Source organism: Aulonocara sp. 'chitande type north' Nkhata Bay, linkage group LG5 (assembly GCF_057382095.1).
Source record: "Aulonocara sp. 'chitande type north' Nkhata Bay isolate Kocher_YH1m ecotype deep benthic linkage group LG5, A_spYH_male_GT1.1, whole genome shotgun sequence".
NCBI lineage: Eukaryota > Metazoa > Chordata > Actinopteri > Cichliformes > Cichlidae > Aulonocara > Aulonocara sp. 'chitande type north' Nkhata Bay.
In genome coordinates this window covers 42,416,659-42,425,890 of record NC_141348.1, presented here as the reverse complement: position 1 = coordinate 42,425,890, position 9,232 = coordinate 42,416,659, and the positions used below count along the sequence as shown (strand labels likewise).

At 40.4% G+C, this 9,232-nt stretch overlaps 1 protein-coding gene across 1 annotated transcript; it reads left to right on the top strand.

Annotated features, from left to right (window-relative positions):
* Window positions 1-4,545, top strand: LOC147331411 (butyrophilin-like protein 1). Its single transcript, XM_086293708.1, has 5 exons — window positions 1-230; window positions 1,423-1,761; window positions 2,767-3,051; window positions 3,161-3,283; window positions 3,734-4,545. Exons 1-5 carry the CDS (start codon window positions 164-166, stop codon window positions 3,820-3,822), a joined length of 903 nt encoding a protein of 300 aa, XP_086149834.1. The 5' UTR covers window positions 1-163; the 3' UTR covers window positions 3,823-4,545.
* Window positions 4,546-9,232: the final 4,687 nt, after the last annotated feature.

Here is a 9,232-nt window from a genome sequence, read left to right as displayed (position 1 = left end):
GCGGGCCGTCGTCGGCCGGGAACATTTCTGTCGGTCGGGAGCTTTTTTCGCCGTATATAAAGCCCGGTCAGCTCGCGCTCTGTAACTCTCCTCTCGTCTTCGCTCGGAGCAGCTCCCCGCTCTTGGCCGATCCGTCTGCCGTTGCTTTTTTCAGTTTGCTGAAATGAAGTCTGTGAGGATTTTGTGCATCTGTCTCCTGACTGTATCTGCAGTTATAGGAAATGAAAAGTGTAAGAAAACTAATGACAGTAAATATTTAAAGCTCTGAGCGAAAATATTCTAAATTTCTGCAGAAATGAGGAATTGGATCCTTTTATCGCTCACTTTAAGTACATCTGGGTGGTCTTACAGTACTTGGAGTAAAAGTACTTAAAGAAAACTTCTGTCTGCAGTTTTTGGAGCTCATTTGAAATATTCTGTTGCTTTCTGGTACAGTCAGCAGCGTTTAGTTTAGACTGATAAACACGGATCAGTAGAATACAATAGAATAAGGATGGAGTTCAGTGATAGTTGTTGGACAGAAGCTGCTCCAGCAGCAGGTGAACCTTCTTCAGTATCCTGAGGAAATAAAGTCTCTGCTGGGTCTCTTTTTTTACAATAGCAGCAGCTTCTCTGATCATTGAAGCTCCTCTTTGATGGAAACCCCCCAAAATTTAAAGCAAAGCACTCTCTACCTCCTCACCCCCTACACCCCTCTGTGTCGCCTCAAATCTAATTTTTTTTATTGATTATAATTAACACTAAAATAGTGCTGTGACTGACAAAGTGGGGTTTCTGTTTCTAACAGTGTGTTAAAGCAGTGCAGAGAAGCTGTAATGACTGTAACGTCTCCAGGAATGTGTTTTGACAGACATCAGTATTATTGATAAGATTATGAGGATTAATGATGGTACACATAAATGTTAATGTGAGGAAAAATGTTATTTCACAGTAAGTTGTTTTATACATTTACATGAAACATAGTATGATAGATGGGCAGAATTTGAATTGAACTTATTTAAATTCACTTTCTAATGGCACAAAGTTCTGCCCACAGCACAGCTTCTATTTAGAAGTATTAAAGCAATGAGGACATGCCTTAAACCTGTATTCTATCAGAAGCAACCAGATGGCAAAAGTTTATCCCAAAAGGTTGATTCTGATCACCTGTTCACGCGCTTTCAGTTTCAGTTCAGTTCTCCCACTGAAAACGCTGCTTACAGATGAACAGAATCCACCTTTTGCCATCTGCTTACCTGGATGACTGAGCAGGCGTCAAGACGATAGAGCTGATCCTATCACAGTAGATTGTATGTTGGACTTATCAGTGACCTGAGCTACAGACAAGTGAAGTAAAAAATCTGAACACACTGAGTCTGAGCTACAGTCAAACTATGAACTGCATATTTCAACATACTGAATCAAACATGCTTCATTCTTCAGGTCCAGGAGTCACAGTGGTTGTCTCAGAAGAAAGTGATGTCATCTTACCCTGCTCCCTCAGCACCAATCAGGACCTTGAACAGAAGCTCTTTGATTGGAGGAAAAAAGCACCAAATAAACAGGAGGTGTTCATGTATGATGGAGGCCTTCATTACAATAATGGACGTCGAGGTCAAGACGAGCACTTCAGAGGACGGGTCTCACATTTCCCACAAGAGCTGCAGTTTGGTAACGCCTCCATCATCATCAGAAACACCACGGTGGCTGACAGTGGAGTCTACACCTGTGATTTTCCACATCTGCAGCCAGAACAAAGGTTCTGCATTAAACTTGTTGTTGGTGAGTAGAAAGCATCGTGAAAATAAACCCTTTAATAACTCTGCTGGAAGCTGTCACCTCATCAGTTTGTTACCTGAACCAAGAGATGCTCACAAAGGTGATGCAGAAACATCAGCTCCATCATGAGTTCATGATGCTGTGTGAAAAAACACATGTTTAATTTTTGCCTTTCAGAACTCACCTTGAAAGATCGATCAGGAGAAATCCCAGGTGAGTGATGATGTCACTGATGTGTGCATCTGTAACCTGTTATAAAGTTACGTTGAAACCAAGCACACCATTGTTTTTCTTGTGACATTACCAATAAGTGTGATGTGTCACATGGCCCTCTTCCTATTGAAAAAACAAAAGTTGTATCCAAGATGGCCGACTTCCAAATGGCCACCGTGGTCACCGCCCATCTTGAGGAGTTTGCCCCTCACATATACTAATGTGCCACAAACAGGACTTTAATATCACCAACCATTCCCATGTTGTTACGGAGTATCCATAGAAATGGCCCACCCTGTACATCAGAGGAGTCGGTGCTGAGCCTGACTCTGATGTCACTGAGCTCTACATGTGCCGTTTGTAGAGGCTGCTGTGTGGACTGGGATCAAACCTGTGCTGGTGTCCAAATGTGTGAGTAATGGTACGTTCCCTCTGGGGCACAGAGTCGTAGCACACAGAGCGCAGATGTAGAAATCAGTGATGTTCTCAGTCAAGCCTTCAGATTTCTCTGATCAGTCTGTAAGGTCACACTCTGGGTCACAGTCTAACAAATCAACCTGTCTGAAAGCTCAATAATGATGACATCATTTTTACTTCTGTGAAGCTGGACTCAGGACGTTTCCTGTTTGTGCTGATAAATGAAAGTCCTCCCAAACTCTGCTGTAACATGTAGTAAAGGTTGTTATTTCTCTGCTCTCACACACGATGTGTCGACATCTCCATCAGGAAAGAGAAGGACATGAGAGCATGACAGCACATTTGTGCTGTAACTGCAGCTTCATGCTGTGTTCACAGGTGCAGCTCCGAAGCCGTTTGTTGGGATCCTGAACATCAGCGAGGACGAGGCGCTGCTGAAGTGTGAGGTCAGAGGTGCTTCTCCAAAGCCTAAAGTAGAGTGGAGGGACAGCGATGGGAACATCCTTCCTGCTGAGGAGCCACAGGTGTCACGCACAGGAGAGCGCTATGACATCACCCTCCTCACCACGGTGACCAGGACAAACAGCAGCCTCTTCCACTGCGTAGCCACGCAGGAGGAGATGGGCCATGTGACCCGTGATCAGATCGACGTGCGTTACTGTGGTAAGATCTTATTGTGTCGTTGTTTAGACTGTGTTTAATGTTTGTGTGTATCCAGTGTGCTGTGTGTGGCGTCCTGCTACAGTCCTGCATGAACTTTCATGTGTTTCAGAGAAAACGTCTGAGGTGAAGTCCTGCTGTGGAGTCGGTGTGCTCATAGGTTTGTGGTTTTCTGGAGTCGCTGCAACTCTGGCTCTATCTGTAGCTGCAAAGTGCATCAGAAAACACAAGAAAGGTGAGTTAGAATAATGGATTTATTATTTATGATTTATTTCATATACCTGTAAGGTTAGACAGCCATATAACAGATGATTTGATCAGTGTCGAGTTCACATTCCTGACATTTTATGTTTGAATCCTTTGCTTTAAACAGGAAAATAAAAACTCATAATTATTAATAATTAATAATCCTGGTGTACACACTAAGTCAGAGTGTGCACACCAGGATTATTCTGATAGTTTCAGGCACGTTCATGTCAACATGGAGCTGTTCATCTTCACATAATGCCACCAAACTTTATCAGTTAATATTCAAGGTTCTGAGCATTAAATCATCATTTTAGTCTGACTACATGTTTTTGTACCACAGTTACCACAAACTGCTGCTTCTCTCCATCTGTGAGTAAAGCAGAGACATGATGTTATAATCTCATCCTTCATGTTCTCACTTTTTCTGCTTTTGCAGCTTCTCAGAGAAACCAGAGAGACGATCCTTCTAAGGAAGCTTGTAACGGTGACGCTTCACTCACAAACTGTTTAACGTCACAGCTGTAGTGTGTCTGTATATTTCAGGGGAAATGGATTCATATCTCTGAGGTCAACATTACTTTTTTAATATTTTGTATTTTCATTCCTTTTATTGTTTTCTGTCTCGTTGTGTCTCCATGTTTCTCACTGCTGTCTGTGAGGAGTCAGTGAGATCATATTGATCATATCAACTGTGTTTCACTCCAAAATCTCAGGGACTCGAACCACAAGGAGCAGATTCACCACATAATGCCTTAAAAATGAGCAGAAAGTCAACTTTGAACACAAAGGCAGCTTATGAAATGTGGTAATAATGGCTGCTGTGTGTTAAAGTGGTGGTTATGAAGGTGCTGACTGCAGGTGCTGGTGATCCTGCACAAACTGGTTCTACTTTTGTAGATGTCAGATGGTTGTAAACATCAGTGCAGCAGAGATTCTTCGTTCAGGGAAACTGACTGTACGTCAGTGTGAAAGCTTTTAGAACTTTGGTGTTCACATCTGTTTGTTAATTTCTCAGGTTGAAAAACTGTTTTTATTCAGAGTCATCAGCAGCTGTGCCTTTCACAGTGATGATGTTTGTGCTGTTAAAACTGGTATTGATGTATTTAAGAATCAAGCTGCTGTCAAAATGATGGATATTTTTGTGTTTTTCATGATTTTGTAAAGCAGTTTGATGCTGATTTTATAATATTTGTATCGCACTTTTTAAAGTCTTGCAAATAAACAGATTAAGCTCTAAACTCAACTTTTTCTCGCTCAGCACCACAAAGCTTAATTATTACTGTCCATAAATATAGAAATCATTTATCATTTGTAAATTCTTTTCAAATGATAAAAATAAAGATTTTAAATTGTATTTTTCTGATTTTGTTTAATAAAGAAGTGGGGAAGGTTTGACCATGTGATACAACTACTGCATACAGTTAGATCCATAAGTTCTGGGACTAATTTTTGGTAGCCTTGCCTCTGCACAGACACAGCGGACTTTAAAACACTCAGGACTGATTGACCTGCACACTTTCAGTGGCGCCTACTGTGGCGCAGCAGTTGGGCCTCCTCCGCTGTCTCTGCGCACTGACACTTAAGCCCCTCCCTCTGCACTTGCGCTTCGTCGCTTTCATCAGTTTTGTTGAAGTGAAATGGTAGTTTTTACGTGCATTCAAAGTTCACCCTGCTAATCTTCGTTTCCATTTATATTAGTGAGACATTTATTTCCTTTGCAATGTCCGTTTTATTTCTTTTTGGTTTATTTATTTCTGATGTTTGCGCTGTGGACAGTTTCAAATAAAGCGATAAAAATCTGAGTGGAAGAGGCAGATAAATACAGATCACAAGGGATGAAATTTCTCCACACACACACACACACACACACACACACACACACACACACACACACACACACACGGTGAATCACACCCTGAATGAGACGAGCGGTGTAGCGCTATTTATTTACCTGGCGGAGCGCACCACGCACCACCAGTGAATTTAAGAACATAAAAAATCTGACATTTCTTACACGCAGCTTCCGGCTCTCTCCTCTTTAATGTGTTTTCTCTCCTTTTCCTTCTCTCCCGTGGAAAAAGCTTGGACAGCTTCATGTCTGCTGGGACGAGGTGCTGAGAGTGGGTCACTTCTGCTGTGTTTAAATTAGCAGTCATGTGACACTTCTTTGAAGAGCTGATGATCAAACTGAGGCAAAGCATTTAAAAACAGAATGACAACATCAAGTGCATCAACACTTTTCCAAAACTGGAGCAACTCAAATTAATCCAGATATAATTAAGAATCAGACAGAAATCCTCTTGTTAAATGGCCACAATCATATTATTAGTGGCTCATCAGGTCTCTCAAGACTATCCGGTGTGTAGGCTGAAAGAAGCCTATTGTATTATTAAAAATTAGCTGGCAAGTCTGCCTCTTCTTCTGTGTACGTGTTCATCCAGTTTGTGTGTGAATGTTTCTGATGTTTTGATATTAAAATAGCACCTTTCAGCTTCCATTTCCTGTCCCGTCTTCCACAGCCAGCATGTGCCTTCCCCTCTCCCTCCCTGCAGAGGAGGGTTTCACTTTTCTCTCTTCTTTATAATTGATTCTTTTCTCTCACTCTCTCTCAGCTCCTCCTCTCAAAGTGGGAGGGATTAGAAGCACACAAGGAGGAGCTTGTCGTTTGGTTAGCTGATATGGATGTCTGCCTGAGTGAGGTTGACCAGCTGACAGGAAACACCTGTGAAAAACTGCTACAAGGCTTGTTTATATATGAAATGTATTTGATATATATGATACATATGTAAGAGACATTGTCCTGAACTGGACTAATGAAGGACCATGAGTCCAACATGAAACTTACCTTACATAACGTAAGGCTGAAGTTCATTGATAATCTTACTCAAAAACTTGTTGAAATATTTTTACTGAACATGCAAACATCTGCTGATGAAAATGTGTTGATTTGTTGGTCCATTATGAAGCTATTGCTATTTCTAATGTGTTTTTATCACTTTCTGGTGTTTTATTAATTAAACAATACATGTATTAATTGTTGTGTTATCTTAGTTCAGTTTTTATATGTATTTATTTATAGTCTAGTAAAAATATTTAATTATTACTGTTTAAATGACTAATATGTGACATGTATTAGTAGTGACGTTGTGCTGAGGGTTAAAATACCTTTTTGTCTTTTGATATACAACGAAATGGCAATAAACCAGTAATATATGTCCATGTGCTTGTATTTATTTTACCCTACTCATATTCAATTTATGGTACATTTTATTTTGAAAGATTTAAAAAGGTTCTTTAAATTGTTTCTTTAAAGAACCGTTTTTAAAAAGGTTCTTTGAAAAACCATTAAAGGTGCCCCAAAGAACCATCAAGAAATGGTTCTTTGGGGCACCATTAAAGATTCTTCAATGAACCACTGAAAGAAATGGCTCCTCTTTAGAACCATTGTTTGAAAGGTTCTTTGTGGTGCTAAAAAAAGGTTCTTCTATCAGTCTAAAGAAACACTTTTGGTTCCAGTTGGAACCTTTATTTATCTGATTCTAATATATAGAAGACACATTTATTTGTAAATGTTTTTAAAACCTTTAATCTTTTTAGTGCATTTGAAGCTGACAAGTCACCTGATAGATCACATGACCCAGCCACAGCTGGACACACCTCCGCTCTTGGGCAAATCAGTTTGATTAGCCGAACTGAGTCGGTGTCACTTCTACTGTAGGCCGCATGATCACGTGTGATTCGGCCTATTCAACTGTAGACCACGTGTGATGCGGCCTACAGTAGAAGCGATTGGCCGATCTGAGTCGGATTCAGGCCTACAGTAGAAGTAAGGCTAATACACGTGATGTGGCCTACTTCTACGTGACGCCGACTCAGATCGGCCAATCAAACTGAGTCGGCCAAGAGCGGAGGTGTGTCGACACGCGTGTGATGCGACCTACTTCTATTGTAGGCGAAGGTGTGTCGGCTTTTTGCCACTTGGTTTGATTGACCAATCTGAGTCGGCGTCACGCCTACAGTAGAAGTACGCCGCATCTCGCTTCTGCGCATATCTTCCTGCATCACTTTTAGTGCTACCCATCGGGCTGCTGTTGCTTTTATCAGTTTGTTGAAATGAAGTCTTTGAGGATTTTATATTTGTGTGTCTTTATCCTGACTGTATCTGCAGTCACAGGACATGAAAACGGTAAGAAAACTAATGACAGTAAATATTTAAAATGTACAACTTGGAGTGAAAATATCTCCTAAATTACTGTAGAAATGAACTGACAGAACATTGACGGGGGGATTTGATCCTTTTTGTTAGAAAAACAGTGAAACCACAAATTGAAACCGCTCACTGGAAGTACATCTGTGTGATCTTACTGTACTTGGTAAAAGTAGGGGAGACCGGGGATAGTTGTAACATTTTTGACATTTCTGTCTGTAAATTGGAGCTCTTTTAAGGTAGTGGATTCAAAATGTAATGCAAAGTATTTACATGTCTCTGCTATTAAATAGTGCAGCTATTTTCTCTGCAGCACAATTACCCATTGCATGGTATGGCCTCAAACACAAAGAGTGAAATGTTACAATTAACCCCATAGTCTGGGTTAGTTGTAACATATCCTGGGGTGAAATGTAACACAATGAAATAAGGGTACTGACAAAACATTAACATGTAATCTTTGTTTATTCAACACATGAATGCACTTAGAGCCATTAATGTAGCTGTGTGTGTGTGTGTGTGTGTGTGTGTGTGTGTGTGTGTGTGTGTGTGTGTGTGTGTGTGACAGAATGCAGAAATCCAGCTTTTGAACATATTCCAACCCCCCAAAAAGACAAGTTATGGAATTTTCTGCAACTGAATATTTCATTAATTTTGGTTGGTCTTCCTTGAGTTTGGCCTCATTGGCTCAGTGGGCATTATAACCTACAACTCTTGCACCAATTTTGAACATAACAATGAAGCTGAAAAAATGTAGTTGTTCACCAGCATCGCAATTCCATTACTTTTTATCATGGCTTACCTTGGTGTGGTTTGCAAAGTGCTTCAGAAAGATGAGGAAATCTGTTTCTTGCACCCATCCTGATTTATTTCCACTACCAGTACTTCCTACTGGTCCATCTCTGACACAGTGGTCTGCATAATGTATGTGTGGGAACACAAACAGTGGAGGAATTGTGTTGCCAATGGCATTAACTGCATATACAAAAGCGACCAGTGAACCTCTCTCTGCTGATGTCGTTGCCCCAACTTGTTTAATATAAGTTAAAGTAATAGTGTGGTAAGTTGTAACATCTGCATTATTGTTACAACTAACCCAGACTGTTGCTGTTACAACTGACCCAGACTCCTATAGCCATGAACTAGCTAACATTACAGCCAACGGCTAAAACATTAGCACTAAAGACCTACACAGAATATATCCCCATAGACATACAAATAACATAATTTAAGTTTGATGAGTTTAACTGCAAAGCAGATAATGCTATTAGAAATTGAAATAAAGTAGAAAAACTTACTTTTTGACATACAAATTACTTTTTTCATGTTAAATTGTCTGTGTTTGACAAAATGTGCTGATTTTTCACATGTGATAGCAGAACTAAATTGGGCATGCACAGGATGAGTCACATCATTTGAAACTTAGCCCTGATTGGAGAAATTGGAAGTGTTACAACTGACCCACGTTACAACTATCCCCGGTCTCCCCTACTTAAAGGAAACTTAAAGAAAACGTCTCCTCTCTATTGTTTGGTTGGGATAGAAGCTGCTCCTGCAGCAGGTGAACCTTCTTCAATATCCTGAGATAATAAAATCTCTGCTGGGTCTTTTTTATAATAGCAGCAGCTTCGTTGAACATTGAAGCTCCTCATTGATGGAAACTCACAAAAATTTAAAGCAAGGCACTTTCTACCTCCTCACCCCCTCTGTCGCCTCAAATCAGTTATG

Excerpts from the sequence above, each read along its gene's own strand:
- LOC147331411 (XM_086293708.1), top strand. The coding sequence starts at position 164 with ATGAAGTCTGTGAGGATTTTGTGCATCTGTCTCCTGACTGTATCTGCA. Across the intron at positions 1,762-2,766 it reads CTGCATTAAACTTGTTGTTG|GTGCAGCTCCGAAGCCGTTT; the intron begins GTGAGTAGAAAG and ends CTGTGTTCACAG. Across the intron at positions 3,284-3,733 it reads CATCAGAAAACACAAGAAAG|CTTCTCAGAGAAACCAGAGA; the intron begins GTGAGTTAGAAT and ends CTGCTTTTGCAG.